A 20,499-nucleotide genomic window follows, 5' to 3' on the forward strand; every position below is an offset into this window, starting at 1 on the left:
CATGTGCAATTCGTTTGGTAAAAAAAAAAAAAAGAAAATCAAAATTTGGCCAAATTTTGTATCCTCCAGACATTCGAATGCATCCAAATGGCCGGAAAAAAATTTAAGGAAATTCAACTTATGTGAAAGAAATTATAACAAAAATAACGAATGAATTTGGCATGATTCGTTAAAGGTCTAATGAGACAGCAGGTTGACACGGAGTAAATCTTACAGTCCAATCGACGGACTCATTTTGTGCTGGAGGTTGGATTACTGGCAAAGTGCATTCCTGAGGACTGAGTGAGAAGGGTGTTGTATTGTATTTAAGCAGAGGAGATGAGTTTTAAAAAGCAGCAGAAGAGATATTGTCATTGTGTGTGTGTGTGTGTTAATTGATTCAATAAACAAACGACTTTCCGAATTATGAATCGTTATCATGAATAAAAAATGAATTATCTGAAAATGAAACAATAAAAAAAATCAATCAGTTATAACAAACAAAAAGACCAAGCTGATATATGTGGAATACATGTGTGTCTCAGTCCCAAAAATGTACACAAAGACAGAGACTAGAGGCCCACTGGACTTTGAAGAGACACACAACGTGCATTAAAAATACATAAATGTATTACCTGAAAAAATACATTTAAAAAAATAGAACATGAAAAAATCTTAACAATGTCAATGATATTCATTAATGAAAAATGGAATATATGTACATGCAAAATATAACTTCAACTATTTCTGACATTCTGATACTCTATTATCAATCTGTGCAGTTTCAACCTCAACGCGTTTTGTGCAATCAGTAGTTCACTTCATCAGGATACACAGATATGAATAGTTGATGCCATAATTAGAATCTTCTCATGTAACCATAAATACTTCTCTACATCCATAAGACTGTTCCAATGGATAACATGACATAATATAAATGAAAGATCCTTCCTCCTCTAGGGAGTGCAACTCTTCCCACCGGGAGTTGGGGAAAGAAGGAGTCAAGCCACAGATTAGCAGACGGTGCCTCCAGAAATATACGCCAGAAAACGGAATCCTAGGACTAAAATTCCCTGGAGCATGAAGTGGCCTGTTAAGGATGGCCGCATAGAGGAAATATTTCTGCTTATCCGTGGCTTGACTCCCCTTCTCTCCCCAATGCAATAGACTGCGTACACCTATGAAGAACAGTGATCCGCCTATGTAAATGTAGCACTGCACTGTCATCACCTACAGAGGTAAGTACAGCCGGGTCTGGGGGGGGGGGGGTATTCACCTCTCATTTTTTCTGAAAGTAGTGAACTTACACTTTAAGCTATAAAAAAAAAAGGTTTTTAGATAGAGATTCTCTTTAAATATTATTTAGAACAGTTACTTATATGATTGATTCTTATGATTCTAGCTGGAGGCTTATATATCGAGGAAGGCTGAGTTGTTCACCTTTTGACTTTTTTTCCCCCCAACAGGTGTAAAGGGAAAAAAAACAGTGAGTCAGTTGAAGCTCGTTAAAGCAGAAATTGGACAGACGGTGACCTTAAACTGCTCAGTGAGCCTGGAAGACGGGACCTTCTCAGTCGTTTGGACTGAGAACTGTGGGAACATTTCTCTTGGGCAAGGCCCAAATAAAAACAGAGTGACATTTAGTAAGGATAAATTAGAAGTTACAATTGCCAATCTGACTGAAGAGGACTCAGGAATTTACCAATGTCAGATTGATTATGGAAAACTTAGGACAGCAGAGGGAACAAAGCTGCAGGTGATTGAGCAGCCAGCTCCGCAAGGTAAGGGACCAGCTGGTGGAGCATAGGGGGTACTACATAGCTCCTAACTGTCCCTGATTTTTAGGGACTGTCCCTGATTTGGAACAAAGTCCCTCTGCCAATTTTTCCTCCTCATTTGTCCCTCATTTTGGTCTAATCTTTATAATTATATATCAAATGCAGTTTTTATATTTCAAAAAGTGTTTCTCAGTGCTAAACCTTTCACCCAATTTCTAAATTGCTGCATTTGTAAATTTCAAAAACCAGTATAAAGGAATAGTACTTGTAAAAAAAAATTGCTTAGGGTTAAACTTCCTTACAGGATGTCTCCAACTTACAAGCCAACCCTAATGCACTGTTTCATTGGGCAACTAAACTATGTGGCAAATGAAGTTTAATGTTGATAAATGTTGATAAATGTTATTCACTTGGGGGCTAAGAATATGCATGCATTATACATACTAGGGGGAGTACAACTGGGGAATCCATAACGAAGAAGGATCTGGGTTTTCTGGTAGATCCTAAGCTTAATAATAGCATGCAATGCCAAGCTGAGGTTTCCAAAGCAAGCAAAGTCCTTTCTTGTATTAACAGAGGCATGGACTCCAGAGAGCGAGATATCATTTGGTCCCTGTACAAATCATTAGTAATATACAGTTCAGTTTTGGATATTGGATAAAGGATATTGGGGAACTGGAGAAAGTGCAGAGAAGAGCAACCAAACTTATAAGAGGCATGGAGGAGCTCAGCTATGTGGAAAGATTAGAGGAACTGAATGTATTCTGTCTTGAGAAGAGGAGATTAAGGGAGGATATTATCAACATGTGTAAATACATAAGGGGTCCATATAGTGAACTTGGTGCTGAGTCACTTTAAGGTCATCACAGAGGACAAGGGGGCACCTCTTTACATCTATAGGAAAAGAGATTTAGTCTACGGAAGGGTTTCTTCACAGTAAGAGCTGTAAAAATGTGAAATAGACTCCCTCCGGAGGTGGTTCTGGCCAGCTCACTAGATTGCTTTAAAAAAGGCTGGATTCTTTCCTAGGTGTAAATAATATAACTGTATACTAATATTTATAGGTAAAGTTGAGCCAGGGAATATTGGATTGCCTCTTGGGGGATCAGGAAGGATTTTTTTCCCCTGCTGTAGCAAATTGGATCATGCTTCCACGTTCCTCTGGATCAACTGCGGGTATAGGATTATGTATATGAGATTGTATGGTTGGGTTTTCTTTTCTGTTTTTTATTGGTTGAGCCAGATGGACTTGTGTCTTTTTTCAACCTGACTAACTATGTAACTATGTAACTAATCTTTTTTTTTTGTATAAATCTCCTTTAACGGGGCGTAGCAGGGGGTGGCACAATCAAAAGTATGTTGGCATAGGGTACCTATGCCAACATACTTTTGCTATTAGGTGTCCCTCGATCCCATCTCAAAAAGTTGGGAGGTATGGGTAACTACAACAAATGCTGCAACTGCTTCTGGGTCTTTGAGGTCTAGTGTTCTGCCAAAAACTCCAAAATCTCCAACCTCGTCACTTCCTGTGACTCGAGAGCAGCAATTATTGGAGATTTCAACGAGTTGCTGATTTCCACGAGTTGCTGTTTTCATAGAACACGGGCAGCCTATACAGTACTATACACACTATAATGAGTGGACATTGGTAATCCACCCGCTACTAACCATTAACATGGCCGCTTCCAAGGCGGCAAAAACTTTTTTCCTCCTAACCCGGTGTTCTGTGAAAACAGGCAGCTGGTTGTTTACCGTAGTGTATAGGCTGACGGTGGTCTGTGAAAACAGAAACTCATCAAAATCTCCAATTATTGCTGCTGTAGAGTCAACGGAAGTGACGTATTCAATAAAGTAATATTGCTGCGCTAAGTGAATAAAAATATCGCTTAAATATGTGACAAATAATGCTGTGATACTGGTAAATCAATAACACTTGAATAAGATAACAAATAATATTGTGATGATCATAAATCACTTGAATAAAGTGTCCCAATAAGTGAGCAGTGACTTTAAATAATATAACAAAAGTCCCAATAAACAGTGCAGTTTCAGTGATGTAAAAATAAACAAATCTTCATCTGTGCAGAATGTGCTGCATGCTTCACTCTCAGTGCTCCAGTGACAGATAGTGAGATTAGCAGCTCACCTCAGATGGAGACTCAAATGAGTCAAGTCAGGCATATAAAGCAGTATTCACAATCGCCTGGTGATCACCTCTGCCTTCACCTCCAACCAATCTCTCAAACTCCAGGGATGTGGTGGATGAAAAACAAATAAAGGAGATCTAATGCTCTCTGTGTTGATTGGGGGGTTATTTATTATCAGTAAATATAATGCACTTACATAGACGGGCACTTCAGCCGTGCCAGCTAGCAATTGCCTCCAAACACTTCCTGGTACCTCCGGACTGGCGTAATGACGTGCAGGCTCCTCCCCCGTACGCGTTGCGTCATCGACTTCGTCAGCGGGACCCCGCTGACGAAGTCGATGACGCAACGCGTACGGGGGAGGAGCCTGCACGTCATTACGCCAGTCCGGAGGTACCAGGAAGTGTTTGGAGGCAATTGCTAGCTGGCACGGCTGAAGTGCCCGTCTATGTAAGTGCATTATATTTACTGATAATAAATAACCCCCCAATCAACACAGAGAGCATTAGATCTCCTTTATTTGTTTTTCATCCACCACATCCCTGGAGTTTGAGAGATTGGTTGGAGGTGAAGGCAGAGGTGATCACCAGGCGATTGTGAATACTGCTTTATATGCCTGACTTGACTCATTTGAGTCTCCATCTGAGGTGAGCTGCTAATCTCACTATCTGTCACTGGAGCACTGAGAGTGAAGCATGCAGCACATTCTGCACAGATGAAGATTTGTTTATTTTTACATCACTGAAACTGCACTGTTTATTGGGACTTTTGTTATATTATTTAAAGTCACTGCTCACTTATTGGGACACTTTATTCAAGTGATTTATGATCATCACAATATTATTTGTTATCTTATTCAAGTGTTATTGATTTACCAGTATCACAGCATTATTTGTCACATATTTAAGCGATATTTTTATTCACTTAGCGCAGCAATATTACTTTATTGATTACTAAGGGTGTTTTGTGTTTGGCACTGATTGCTTGCAGCTTTGTGTTTTTCACTTTATTTTGAGGATTGCGCTGATTATCTTCACTTTATTTAACGGAAGTGACGTGGCTGGAGATTTTGGCGAGTTGGAGTTTTCGGCAGAACACTTGCTGTAGTCATGGTTGACCTGAAGTAAACGATTCACTAGCACTTAGACTTTTGTTTCCCCAAATTAATGCAACACAATTTAATTTACACTATGTAAGTCATTCTACAATATTAAAACTTTTCTTTCCAGAGGCTCAACTTACATTAGGGCAGGAAATGCATTGAAATCTCACCACTAGGTTATAGGCTCCAAAAGGAAAACAACAGAAAGGGGGTTGGACTTGATAGAGAGCACTCTTTTTTGAACCTTATGTGACAGTGCGGTGTGAAAATGGTTGTGTCATCCATAGTTCGCATCCAGGGAGTTTGAGGGGTTTCAGGGTGCTTGTGTCATATGGAGGAACATAGGCATGCGCACAGTGTGTGCCAGATGTGCCTGGGCACACCCTATTTACCTAGTATGCATTAGCATTACCATTCTGTGTAGCAGCAGTGAGATCAATGTGCCAGGGCCATATATAGTAGACACACACACATGTGTGGTTTAGCTTTGGGGTGCACACCCTAATGCAATAGGCTGTGCACACCTATGCTACACACTGCACACTACACACTGTACACTGCATGCTATGCGCTGCACATTACCCACTACACACCATAGGCGTGGGCACAGGGTTTGCCGGATGTTCCTGGGCACACCCTAATCACCCAGTTCACATTAGCATTATCGCTCTGTTTTGCAGCGGGAAGATCAATGTGCCAGGGCCATATACATATAGACACACACACACACGCATGTGTTTTGAGCTTTGGGGTGCACACCCTAAAGCAAAAGCTGCGCACACCTAGGCTACACACTATACACTGCACGCTACACATTGCAAACTACACGCTGCACACTGCACACTACCCACTACACAAAATAGGCGTGGGCACAGGGTTTGCCAGATGTTCCTGGGCACACCCTAATCACCCAGTTCACATTAGCATTATCGCTCTGTGTTGCAGCGGGAAGATCAATGTGCCAGGGCCATATACATATAGACACACACGCATATGTTTTGAGCTTTGGGGTGCACACCCTAATGCAAAAGTTGCGCACACCTGGGCTACACACTATACACTGCACGCTACACATTGCACACTGAAAACTACACGCTACACACTGCACACTACCCACTACACACCATAGGCATGCGCACAGGGTTTGCCGGATGTTCCTGGGCACGCCCTAATCACCCAGTTCACATTAGCATTATTGCTCTGTGTTGCAGCGGGAACATCAATGTGCCAGGGCCATATACATATAGACACGCACACACACACGTATGTAATTTGAGCTTTGGGGTGCACACCCTAATGAAAAAGGATGTGCACACCTAGGCTTCAAACTATACACTGAACACTACACTCTACCTGCTACACATTTCACACTGTACATTACCCACTACACACCAAAGGTGTGCGCACAGGGTTCCTGGGCACACCTAATCACCCAGTGCGCACTAGCATTATCTCTCTGTGTTTCAGCGGGGAGATCAATGTGCCAGGGCCATATACAGTGCCTTGCTAAAGTATTCGGCCACCTTGAACTTTGCGACCTTTTGCCACATTTCAGGCTTCAAACATAAAGATATAAAACTGTAATTTTTTGTGAAGAATGAACAACAAGTGGGACACAATCATGAAGTGGAACAAAATGTATTGAATATTTCAAACTTTTTTAACAAATAAAAAACTGAAAAATTGGGTGTGCAAAATTATTCAGCCCCCTTAAGTTAATACTTTGTAGCGCTACCTTTTTCTGCGATTACAGCTGTAAGTCGCTTGGGGTATGTCTCTGTCAGTTTTGCACATCGAGAGACTGACATTTTTGCCCATTCCTCCTTGCAAAACAGCTCGAGCTCAGTGAGGTTGGATGGAGAGCGTTTGTGAACAGCAGTTTTCAGTTCTTTCCACAGATTCTCGATTGGATTCAGGTCTGGACTTTGACTTGGCCATTCTAACACCTGGATATGTTTATTTGTAAACCATTCCATTGTAGATTTTGCTTTATGTTTTGGATCATTGTCTTGTTGGAAGACAAATCTCCGTCCCAGTCTCAGGTCTTTTGCAGACTCCATCAGGTTTTCTTCCAGAATGGTCCTGTATTTGGCTCCATCCATCTTCCCATCAATTTTAACCATCTTCCCTGTCCCTGCTGAAGAAAAGCAGGCCCAAACCATGATGCTGCCACCACCATGTTTGGCAGTGGGGATGGTGTGTTCAGGGTGATGAGCTGTGTTGCTTTTACGCCAAACATAACGTTTTGCATTGTTGCCAAAAAGTTCGATTTTGGTTTCATCTGACCAGAGCACCTTCTTCCACATGTTTGGTGTGTCTCCCAGGTGGCTTGTGGCAAATTTTAAACAACACTTTTTATGGATATCTTTAAGAAATGGCTTTCTTTTTGCCACTCTTCCATAAAGGCCAGATTTGTGCAGTATACGACTGATTGTTGTCCTATGGACAGAGTCTCCCTCCTCAGCTGTAGATCTCTGCAGTTCATCCAGAGTGATCATGGGCCTCTTGGCTGCATCTCTGACCAGTCTTCTCCTTGTATGAGCTGAAAGTTTAGAGGGATGGCCAGGTCTTCGTAGATTTGCAGTGGTCTGATACTCCTTCCATTTCAATATTATCGCTTGCACAGTGCTACTTGGGATGTTTAAAGCTTGAGAAATCTTTTTGTATCCAAATCCGGCTTTAAACTTCTCCACAACAGTATCTCGGACCTGCCTGGTGTGTTCCTTGTTCTTCATGATGCTCTCTGCGCTTTAAATGGACCTCTGAGACTATCACAGTGCAAGTGCATTTATGCGGAGACTTGATTACACACAGGTGGATTCTATTTATCATTAGTCATTTAGGTCAACATTGGATCATTCAGAGATCCTCACTGAACTTCTGGAGAGAGTTTACTGCACTGAAAGTAAAGGGGCTGAATAATTTTGCACGCCCAATATTTCAGTTTTTAATTTGTTAACAAAGTTTGAAATATCCAATAAATTTCGTTCCACTTCATGATTGTGTCCCACTTGTTGTTGATTCTTCACCAAAAATTACAGTTTTATATCTTTATGTTTGAAGCCTGAAATGTGGCAAAAGGTAAAAAAGTTCAAGGGGGCCCGAATACTTACGCAAGGCACTGTATATGTAGACACACACGCATATGTTTTAAACTTTGGGATGCATACCCTAATGCAATAGGCTGCACACACCTATGCTACACACTATACACTGCACACTACACACTGCACCCTACACGCAACATACTGCACATTACCCACTACACACCATAGGCATGTGCACAGATTGTGCCAGTTGTTTCTGGGCACACCCTAATGTCCTAGGGCCCATTAGCATTATGGCTCTGTGTTGCAGCAGAGAGATCAATGTGCCAGGTCCATATATATGTGGACACACATATGTGTGTGTTTGAGCTTTGGGGTGCACACCCTAATGCAATAGGCTGCGCACAACTATGTGGAGGAACCTGGATATTCGGTTTCCTCAGAAATTTTTGAAACCATGTCTAGGTACTGGAGCTTGAAGACTTTGTAGAGACTTGGGAGGATGAAGTCTCCAATCTTGGGTCCAGGTTTGAGGACAGCCAGCACACTGAATGTTCAATTGTGTGGAGAGCTTTTGTTAGAGAGGGGACTATGGTTCAGGGTTCCACCCTCCACAGGAGTCTGGGGGGCTGTAAGGCGAGGGTGTACAGGTGAAGTCTGTGGCAGAACAGACAGAGGACCTAAGCCTAAGGGCCAGAGCAAAAGTGCTGCAAGAATAAGCCAGAAGGCTGAATAGATTTTCGGTGTTGCTTTGTAACATCAGGGAAGGAATGTTGAAAACCCCTGTGAATACCCTCTGTTTGTGCCAACTTCTTTGAATAAAAGTGAGATAGAAAGCCCTAAATGCCCAACTTGATGAGTGGCTGTGTCCTTAAAATGCTAAACTTATAAAAGTGTAGGTATAGCCAAAACTAAAGTAAAATATGAAACCCCTGTCAGGTTTCAACTCAAAAATTTCAGTTTCTCAGTTTGTCACCAAGACAGAAAGTGATGGGAAAGAGAGATGTCATTAAGGGAGGTAAAGGTAAATCTTCCATTGGGGACATCCATTATGGTTACAGCTGTCTAAGAGGGTTTTTTCTTTACTTTTTGGAGATTTACTCTAATTTCTCATTGCAGCTCCAGGCCAGTAATTAAAGAGAAGTCTGCCGAATAAAAGGTAGACACCAAAAAATACAGTCCAAACTGTAAATGATCTTGGGAGCCCTGCAATTATGATTACTCAAAGTGGTGCTACCCTACAAAACATGGAGGGTTTACTCACAACCCATTAATAAAAAAAAAAAAAGGATACACAGTATAAATATTCAAGAGCTACCGCCTCATAATGTATTGATGTAAATAATGGAATTAATTGAAACAGCTTCACAAAACCCCTCGCCCCCCCCCCAATCTTATGTCAACCCCCCCCCCCCAACAACAAATCCCCTAAATTACAATTCCCTCCCATATACAACAACTCAACCCCTTCTTCTAAAATCGTTGTGTGCCCCCACCTGGAGCTGGGACAAGACACTCCTAAAGACCCCCCAATAAGCTTACTAAAGGCACCTGTACATATGTGGGGTCAATTGGCCTGTGAGAGGTCTAGGTGGCACTCCACCTTATAGCCACAATGGGCTCATCACAAATGCACAGCCCACTGAGGAGGTAACTGTGTGTTTATATGTGCTTTTTTTTTTTTTTGTTGCTTTATGTTTTTTGACCAAAAAAACAAAACAAAACCTAAACCTTCCTTACTGTATCTAAAGCTATAAACAGTAAATTAATAAAAAATATTTAGGCTTTAGATGCACTTTAAATTAGAACCCTAGGATGTTCTCATATACCTGACATTTAAAACCATAATGGTCTTTGTATGATGTTAACATTAATCTTCTGTTTTTAGGTACATATGGAGACCAGCACAGGAAAGTGATCATCCTTGGCACCATTGCAGGGTTTGAGTTGTGTGTTATAATTATGATGCTGGCTGTACTCATTAAATTTTGCTTCCAAGGTAGGATCTGTCTAGGTTTGTCTGAATTTATGGAAATTTCATAATAATTATTATTATTATTATTATTATTATTATTATTATTATTTATATTATTATTATTTATATTATTATTATTATTATTATTAATAATAATAATAATAATAATAATAATAATAATAACAACAATAACAATAATAATAATCTAGTGGGTTATATACTACTTTATTCCAGGTGCATCAAAACAAAAAGCACATTTTCTTACAGAGCAAAAAGCCTGCCCCCTGCTGGCATGCTGCAATAACGCACCATTGCTTTTTTTAAAACAGTGGTCTCTCTGCCGAGGTCTGACACACAAACTACTGAGCCAGACCTATAGCTCTGCAATCACCAAAGCTCATGCTCCTACTAATTGTATAGCTCTGGCTCTCACTCATCAGAGGGTGTGATGGACCTTTGCAAATAAATCACTGCTATCCCACAGAGACTAAAGCTGGCCATACATACACTAGTAGAATTTCAGTCAACATGTTTTCAGTTTTAAAAATGTCAGTTTGATTTTTTCAATCATTAGTGAGGTCAAACTGACGTTTTTTTTTCAACTGCAGTAATGAGAAAATTCAAAGGAGCAGAATTGAAAATTTTTCTGGACTGAACCAATTTATAAACAACATTTTGAAATATTTTCAAACAGCTGCAGCCATGATCCTGCTATAACCACTTGCTGTCCAGGACTTGTATATACTTATGCTGGACAGCAATTGGTTAAAAGCATGAAAAATCTTGAGGCACCAGTCTAAAAATGTAAATGTTTCTTACCATCAATAGTAAACCTGAGCCTTGGATGATGCACAAAACCACCCCCTTCACGTCAGAGGTCCCCCTTTCACATCAGAGTCTATCCTTCACGACAGAGTCCCTCCATCACATCAGATTCCCCATCACAGAATTCTTTTATCTCATCAGAAGCCCACAAATTCCGATCAGAGTCCCACCTTATACAGGAGCTCATGGATTTTTGGGTCCCCATATTCCTTCACAGCCAGACACCATGGCACTGCCAGACACCATGCTTTTTTCACTCTCATTCAGAGACAAGGAATCAGTCCATTGGCTGGTTTCTGTTATTATATTAGACAAAATAACTTGGAGAGGGAGTAGAGATTATGGGATGCCCAACTTGACTTGGAGAGGACAACTTCCTTCTCTATGCACAACACACAAAAGCCAACAAAACCTTGACTGCATTCCCTCAGGAACAGCAACAATCTTTTTGGACTTGGCAATGGTAATCCCCTTCTAGCTCTGTGTCCCCTGGGTGGAATTTTAGTAACAGTACAAACTTGCAGGAGCTTTGTGTCCCCTCTCATGAAAATACCAGTCCACCTAGCTGCTTGGTGAAATGTCCCATATCAAAGGATTGGGTAATAGCTTGTTAGCACAGTCCCAGAAATGCTTGCTGGATATTGCATCTGGCAACTTTAACCCTTTTTGGCCATTGGGGTATAGAGGTACTCGCACTGTACCTGGAAATCCTGCTTAAGAAGAGTTCAGGCCTCATGCTGTCCACATCCTTCCATGTAAGCCAGGGGTCTCCTAACAGAGACTGTAGGGTAGTAGAGATCCCTCTGTTCATCTTCCTTCTTTCCTCAGCTTCCAGCCCGGAGGCAGAGCCCCACTCAGCCCCGCGGTCCTCTCCCAGGCTACACAACACAGCTTTCTCACTCCATCTTCCACCCTACTTCCCTGCTGGCGAGGCTCTGCAATATTTAAAGGCTAATCCAGCCCCCCTGCCAGGCCCCCTGCCTGGGGATTGGCCAGATTCCCATAAATATGCAGATCAATACCTTCTGACCCCCACCCACTAGTTTCTAGAATCTTTTCTAAGTTTTTAGAACCAGGGGGTTTACCAGAGGACTGACCTGCAGAGTCCTCCAGCCTGTCCAAGAATACATTTTCCTACCCTAGTCTAGCACTAGAAGGTGCTACATACATCAGTGTCCCCTTCACAGAGTCCCTAATCATAGAGTCCCCTCTTCCCAGTTATGAATTATGTAATACAATGATAACAGTGGAAAACTATGATTGGCTGGAATGTAATCCCTTTCTGTTAATATTCATACTTTTGTATATGGACAGTGTACGCTGAACAAAAAAAAAAATCTATTTATCCATTATAATAAATATATACCTGGATATAAGATTTATTTATAGCTGTATCATGTATCTAATAAAAGAGAACTCAAGCACAGTATATAATAATAATAATAGTAATAAAATTACCTTTGCTATTTTCCAGGTACCCATGCCACTAAGGATAAGGTATGTTAAATATAACATGTTTTCCTTTTTTTAGATTTATAAATATTTAAACAATAAACTTTACCCTTTTTTATTACTAAACTTTTAACCAAAAGCATTTAACATTTTTTCCCCCTGCTGAGCTAAACTACCTCGTCGCCACCCCATCCCATATAGATACATTCTCCTGCAGCCTCAGAGTTGGTATACATCCTTTGCACAATGCCAATAGGGTTGATTTACTAAAGGCAGGTAGAATGTGCACTTTGCTCCACGACTTAGTAAATGGGGTGAAGCTTCACTTTGCAAAGAATGTCAAATCCCGTGCAAGGGAAAAAAAAATGCATTTCTGCTTGCATTTGATGATGAAAGTCAGATTCTGCTCATTTACTAAGCTTTGGAGCAACTCCACAAAGTGCACAGTCTATTTGCCTTTAGTAAATCAACCCCAATGTGTGCTGCCTGATCCTGTGTAGTAGCGTTCTAAAGAGGGACAGTAACACAAGCATGCACTGTTAAAAAAAGTGTTAAAAGAGGAAAGGGTGCTATTTTCTCTATGTATTTCCTTATTGTGTAAAAAAAAAAAAAAAATGACAACAAAACGCACAAATATGTAAAAAAAAATATGTAAACACAAATAAAAAAAACAACATCAAAACCAGAAACCTAGTATAAACTGGAATAATACCAATGTTACAAAACAGGCAAGGAACTGACCAGAACAATATATATATATTTATTTTATTATATCCGGGGGAGTCGTCGGTGCGCCAACAAAGATCCACCAAAATTAGGAATAAAAAAAAGAATTTTGACTACCAACCCCTTCATGAAAATGAATTAAAAAAATTAACATGACATCTTCGGATGGAAATACATAAACCACAGTTCAATTTATTAGTAATATAGTAAAAGCATGAGCAAAAACACTATAAAAATTCTTGGCCAAAAAAGAATATAAACTAAGCTGGTGCCAACTGGCTGCATCAGAGGCTAGATGAAGTTTGCTTTGTTATATATATTTTTTTTATGCTACCATTTGTAACACATAATGTGTGAACATGAGGTATTGAAAAAAAAAAAACACCATCCCCCCTAAATATATATATATATATATATATATATATATATATATATATATATATATATATATATATATATATATATATATATATATATATATATAAAACATAAGAAAATACAGAAATGGAAAAAGTATATAATTTTTTTTTTACCTTTTCTGGTGTATTTTACTGTTAAATTTTAAGAAACAACCTATTCCAGCCTGCTGTCTGTCAATAAACATTCCCTGGCACCAGTGATTAGCTTGGGTTTGGTCCAAACTGGGTTCCGTGCAAAACTGAAGGCAGCCATATTGCTGTGCCAATAGGCTGTGGGTGGGAAATTCCCCACCCCGCAAATGCACGTAAACAGAGTGGCAGGATGCTCATGACATTATTAACCTAATATGGTTACATGGCTAAAAAAAATAAATAAATATTTAATACTATTTGTTTTGCTTATTTTTTTGTGTTTGTAAGCCTACAACAAGCAAACAGAACAGGAATTTTTTAATAATAGCGTACCAAATAAAAGACTTAAGGGCATATTTATATAGCAGTGAATCTGACATTCACCAACCATTAACTGCAGGTGAATCCTTCAGACGTATGTGTTTTAAATTAGAGTGTTTGATTTACCACCAGTGAATGTTTGGTAAAAATCACACTCCCTGCTTTCTATATAAACTCCTTGTATGCCCTTTTAAAATTGTAGCACTCTCCTAGATAGGTTCTAGGTTAGGTTCTAGGTTAGGTACATTTTCTTACTGACTCATTGTGATAAATGAAGCTGCATGTGATTACTTTGGTCTGTTCTGCTTTTCACTGGCTGCACGGTTGACTGCTTCCCCCTGTCTGTCTGGAAAGGTTCTGGAAGATAGTGGGCAAGAAAAGTCAAATCAGCAACTGAATATTTGTACAGCCTTTGCAAATCCCTGGGGAGAGGTGACCAGATGGTGGCTGGGTGGAAGCATAAATACTCTGAGTCTTAGAACAGAGAGGTTTTTGTCCTAGAGAAGGAGATCCCAGCCTGGAGGGCTGCTGCACTATTGGGCATGCCTACCATGTGTCGGTCACTCACCAAGGTCCCAGCTAGGCTAGCTAGGGTGGACCTATTCCGCTGAAGTCCATTGGAGCTGACCAAGAAACTGACATTTGAGGATCTGGTCTGGGATCACAGGAGTAGGTGTATGAAAGATATCTAAGGACATTAGTGAATATAGACGGGTGTGAGAGATGTTGAAGAATGAGGTGCGCAAACAAAAAATTAATATTCAGCAGCAACCGAAACTTTAACCTTGATAAAGTAAACCTGTGATGTGCAAAACATGGGTGAGCTAGATGTGAACAATGTGTGTTGAACCAAAAGGAAAAACACAATGAACAAAATGCCTAATATATAAATATACACAGAATTTATAAATGGTGCACAATGTGAACAAAAACGTGCTATAGAAATATGAGCAGTCCAAAACAAGTCCAAAATGAAAAAAAGGCTGAAATCTTCTTGATAGTGAATGAAGGTGAAGAAGAGGATGTGCAAACACCAAATCCCTCTTGGCACCCACGTGTAAAGAAAAGAGAGGTAATACCCTTACCAACTCAACATATTAAAACACTTGAGAAGATGACACCAGCCAGTGTAATAGATATAAAGTCCTGACCTTTCACTCTTCCACCCGATATGTGGTATATCAAAACTCTTAAGTTGCTGGAGTATCCCACATTCACCCTACTTTTGCTCAATAAGGTTCTGCAATAAAGCAGATTACGGATTACAGAGCCAAGAGAGTGATAATAATGGGGTGCCTGGGTGTGGGTGCAATTGCTGGGAAAGAGTCTTAGAACCTAAGCAGCAGGATGAGCGCTACAAAATTATAGAAGAGAAATGTAGGTAAACAAATTTGTCTTAGAATTATTGGCAACGCATCCTGATGCTCCTTGGTTTGTCCTGGCCATCTAGGCATCAATAGGCACAAAAAGGTTAAACAACAGTAAATTGCTAAAAAAAAGAAAAAAATTCTACAGTGTGCTGTGTATTTGAATTTTGCAAGATATTTTCACACCTATTGTTAAAAACACCTCAGCCAACACGAAGTTATAGCCTGGTACATACAAAAATAAAAACTTTGTAGACATATGAGCCACATTCAAGACCTCAAACCAACATACCGTAATTTCCCTTTCTTCATTGACACCAATGCAGTCTATCAATAGGCAAAATTTTGCAGAAAAGTGTTAAATTTTTACTGAAATGTTATCAAAGTGAAAGCACAGTAAATAAGTGGTTAAGGCGTTTTCTGTTTCTTTTATCTGTGATAGGTTAATGAGGCAGAGAAGACAGAGGGTGATCAGGGTCTTCATTATGCAGAAATCCTGACAAAGAAGGCAACTCAGCATCCAAGAGCCAGACACACGGAGAATGTGATCACATACGCAGCTATAAAAACTCAGTAATAAGACAAAGTCTTGCAAACTTAACACCATTGGTGATCTTTGACGTCAATAGGAGGAATGAGTAGTCAATCACATAAGGCTGCAGCTACAAGGGGTTTGTCTTTCTCCGCCCTTGAGGAGAGTATATCTGCTCCTCCCCTGTTCACTTACTGCGTGATTACATTTTCTAAGGAATAAAGCAACATTATTATTTTTTTTTTACCTTGTATCTCTTTTTTACTTATGGTGTTATAGCTTGTGTTGTATGAATGTCTACTAATTGCAATAAAAAACAAAAGTATGTTTTTTTTTTAAAACAACGGTATTAAATGACAAAATAAAAATGTAATATATTGCAGCTTAGAAAACCTTAAATGTGGTATCTGCATTGATTTTTTTTTTTAGGCCTTTTTATGTAACAACCCCCTAACCTCAGGAAGCATGATGGGCTGATATTTCTCCTCAGAGTGTAGATCACTTAGGCAATAATGGGAAATGTATACAGGTGCACCAGTCACTATTTGGTGGAACAAAAAGGAATGGATTACAGTCCATGGGAGAGAGGGTTGGGTTTACATATGCTCCATGTTAAAGCAGAGCCCCATCACTTCACAGCACCGGACAAGGGCAGGAGCCATGGTCATGTGAATTCAACATTAAGGCAGAGCTTCAAGCTTAGCTGCGAGTAGTACATTTACTCCATTAACTCCTTGTAATCCATTAGTTAACACTAAGCACTTTGAACCCAACTTCTGTTTGACAACACCTCTCCCTCCCAGTATGCAGCATTTCTGAGCCGAACTGGTCTTCATAAACCCAGCAGTCTCGTTACCACACTCCCAGTGATAATATTCTACATGTTGCTAATGGACACCTTGTTCTCCTTCCTGGGGCACGTCTACATCACTCTCTATCTTCTGTGACTCCAGACTGAGTCCCTAGGTACTAGGTGTGTCACGGAGTAAAGCAGAGGTGAGGTGCTACAACCCAAAAAGGTGAGGTAATTTTCCAGAGCTGCCAAAAGGTGAACCCTACACAAAAAAAAAAAGTGCCATGGGGTTTCCCCTAAAAAATCACCAAGGATAGATATTCAATTTAAATTCTAAGGGGAACCCCCATACAAATAAGAAAAATGTGTGTAGGGATCTGCTCAAAATTCATACCTTAGCAAACACCTTAATGCCATGTTAATGAAGACAAGGGTCTCTTCTTCACTAATCTGGTCTGGTGAATGTAGGGGTCTGCGGGCAGGGGGCTTATCGGAAACAATCACAATGAACGACATCTGCCAAAAGAGAAAAACACACCAACCACTGACACAATCCACTCCAAAAGACTGTTTGCCATGAATAACAGCTCCATGGCTGACATGTGAATGTAAGCAAAGGGGCAAAGTATACCCTGTGACGTAAGTGACTAAATATAAATACGACCATAGTAGGTGAATGACACCCCCATGGAAACCTTGTCCCTATATTTACATTTAGCTGCAGGGCCTTGGAGCTGTCATTTTTGGTCAGCATTCATGAAGAAGAGACGAGTCAGCGTGTTTTTTTCTTTTGGCATGTTGTTGAGTGTTGTTCACAATTGACGAGACTCTGTCTTGCAGGATAATGGGATTAACAATGGATTTACTCTGTGGAACACTTTCTTTTTTTAATAGATATAATAAATTATCTGTCAAAGTGTGTTGCGTGCCTATTTTCTCTTTACATTATTTTTTGGGGAAAAAGTAGGGCTTCATTGGTCACGTTCACTCTGAGGTGCCAGGGAGGGAGCCGAATATCTGGTGGCTCCCTTTTTTTAATGAGGCCTTCCAAATTCTCGAAACTCCCCCACCCTCTCCTCCCACAGAGCTCCAAAGCCAGGGTTGTAGGGAATGCAGGGAAGAGGTCATTGCCCTCATCAACATGGTGAAAAGGTAATTTGTCAGGGGACAACCCATTTTCATTTTGTGTGGGGTTCCCCTTGACATCCATACCAGACCTTCCTTGAAGAGTAGGGTCTGGTATCTATTTTTAGAGGTAACCCCATGCCATTTTTCTGTTTTTTTTTTTTTTCATGGGGTCTTCCTTTGCTTGACATCCATACTTGATCCTCATCAACATCTAAAAAGGACTGTTGGGTCTATTCAACAGGCCCCCAAACTGCAATTTACTGCAACATATCAAAACAGCAACATATCAGTGACAATATAAGGCACTGAATATGGTACTGCATACTGCATATGGCAGCACTGTAGCTGTGATAGCACACTATGCCTGCAAACTCTCTGACATATTGGCCATAGCTTTCTTGCTGCAGAGCTCTGGACATACAGACTGCCTGACGAAGGAGCACGGATGCTCCGAATGCGTGCAACCCCCATCTTCTTCCTACCAGGAAGTGACGTTGGTCAGACTGGAAGCTGGTAGCCGGAGCCCTGCTGAGAACCCTCCGCCGCCGCCGCTGAAACCCACGGACAAGCTGCTGAACAACAGCTTCCCCACGGATCCACGGTTACCAAACCACCCTCCTCCACTGCACTTCCCTAGGAGAAGAAGATGGATGATCTCGCCATACCCACTGTACCTGCTTAACTTTACCTCAGAGTAAGTTGCTACATTCAATTTTGCATTAATACATTTTTGCTACACTAAGCCAGCGCCGCTCTCTCTCCTGCTTCATACAGACTGACAGCCTGGTGGCTTTTTGATCGTAGCGTTGGGTTGGCATGAGACACAGGCGCAGGCTTGATCTGCCAAATGAGTGCTGAGGTGCTGCAAAGACTTATGGTCCACCCTGATTCACAATTGGAGATTGACCAGCAAGGGTCACTGACAGCCTGGTGGTATTTCAAAACATAGTGGCGGGCCAGCACGAGACATAGATGCAGATCTGATCCCTGAATGAATGCTAAGGCGCTGTATAGACCTGTGGTCCACCGGGATGCATGATTGGAGATCGACCAGCAAGGAACATGAGTGTTAACCACCTAGGTCCCCAAGGCATTACACAAGTTTTGTCACAATGATGTGGAGGTGAGCACCCTGAACCCCCCTTCTTTCTCCTTTGTTTATGCTGACATTGATCAGCTTGTTGATGCCTTGATCGGTGGCACAACTCGATGGGGTCAGTATATGCTCTTTCTCACTGAACTGTTATGTGACTAGTTCTAATTTATCTTGGATAGATGAATACATAAGAGATAACCATTGTCTGGTTGAAAGACATATATTGTGAATATCTATCCAATCCCAGAGTCCCATATCAAACAAAGTAAGCAAGATATGCCTGAGAGTAGTGTACCATCATCCTTGTGCACTTGTTTTGCCTAATGGATGTTTCTAAAGGGATAACACAGAGAATATGACCTCAAAGAGACAGAGTAAGAGCAATTTTGTTTGTGATTAAACTAAACTCCTCTTTAGACTTACATACAATACATCGCTTGGGTCTATCTCATCCAGTTAAACATAACCAAGGTGGTGTAATTAATTTACCATGGATTGCCTATCTGTCACTCCCATAATAAATTACCAATTTGTTGTCTATATGTCTATGCTACGCTATAATCAATTATATTCTAATGGAAATGGTCCTGGCTTGAAAACCTTATATTCAGCGGCATCACTAGTCAGTATGAGTTTGTTGCCTATTGGGATCTTCCCCAATATTCACACAAATGTTTTTTCTGTTTTTTTCATAAATGCTAAATCAGCACTGGGGAGACCCTATGAGGCAAAAACACTGAGCTGACAATTGTTTTAATAGATCAAATTAGTGACTATAAACGTCTACCCTATGCTTAATTATATATCTCACACCTCAAATGCTCCTGCTGTGAGAACAGTAGGAGCATGAGACCATGAGAGAACGCCCACTGGGAGGGGTGAAATGCATCAACATGGATTTCGGCCTTTTCAGAATTACGTCACTTCCTGGGTTTGGAACACAAGCGGAAGTGCGATGGAACGCACGCCGCTGTGTCCGCAATAGTACAGCAGTATCGCCCATCAGGAGCTGATTTTTTCTACATACGATTCATCCCTCATTACATTGTAAGTGCAAATTATCTCTTTTTTGATGCAATTAAAGTTCATACACACTGCACTATTTGGCTATTCTTTGTCTCCCATCCTTGAGCATTGGTCATTAGGAAGTATTGAAGAACCTGCAACCACCAGACTTACCAGCCAAGCCTATCAGACCCCTGCACAGTACTGTCCAGGGGTCCACATTGTCTGGTAAGTAAATCTCACCTTGGGGGGCATGAAACAAATTCACTTTGCACACAAGTCACTTTGATATTTTGAATTAAGGAGCACTCTCCACAAACTTTCACTGGACACTTACTTATTCATTTTTCAATTAATTTTTTGTGATTATTTTTCACAAATTTTTACTGGACACTTGCTTACATAAGGATTTTTATTATTATCACTTGTTTGAACTTTTTGCTTGGAAAATATGGGTTTATTTAATTCTATTTTACTGGACTATGTTTTAATTGAAGACAACATTGTCACTTTTTTTTTTTTTTTTAATGGTGGCAGGTGAAGGTGTATAGTAAAAATGTTTTTTGTTAATATTTGAAGTCCAACAATAAAGTTATTTTTGCACTATTATCATACTAACAGGATCACTTATGGCACCCATTTTTTTGCTGGGTTATTTCCAGTTTCTTCTTTATA

The 20,499-nt window shown here is 40.4% G+C and overlaps 1 protein-coding gene across 1 annotated transcript in view; it reads left to right on the forward strand.

The window, feature by feature from the left end:
• The window catches only part of LOC309559953 (uncharacterized protein), a 61,677-nt gene extending 45,638 nt beyond the window's left edge, over window positions 1-16,039 (forward strand). Inside the window, exons 2-5 of the mRNA XM_082263430.1 lie at window positions 1,446-1,760; window positions 9,942-10,052; window positions 12,328-12,350; window positions 15,713-16,039. Of these exons, the coding sequence (XP_082119556.1) occupies window positions 1,446-1,760; window positions 9,942-10,052; window positions 12,328-12,350; window positions 15,713-15,847 (584 nt within the window). The 3' untranslated portion in view covers window positions 15,848-16,039. The remainder of the gene's footprint in view (window positions 1-1,445; window positions 1,761-9,941; window positions 10,053-12,327; window positions 12,351-15,712) is intronic.
• Window positions 16,040-20,499: the final 4,460 nt, after the last annotated feature.

The sequence above is a fragment of the Pelophylax lessonae genome (genome assembly GCF_965119305.1).
Source record: "Pelophylax lessonae genome assembly, chromosome: 7".
Lineage (NCBI taxonomy): Eukaryota > Metazoa > Chordata > Amphibia > Anura > Ranidae > Pelophylax > Pelophylax lessonae.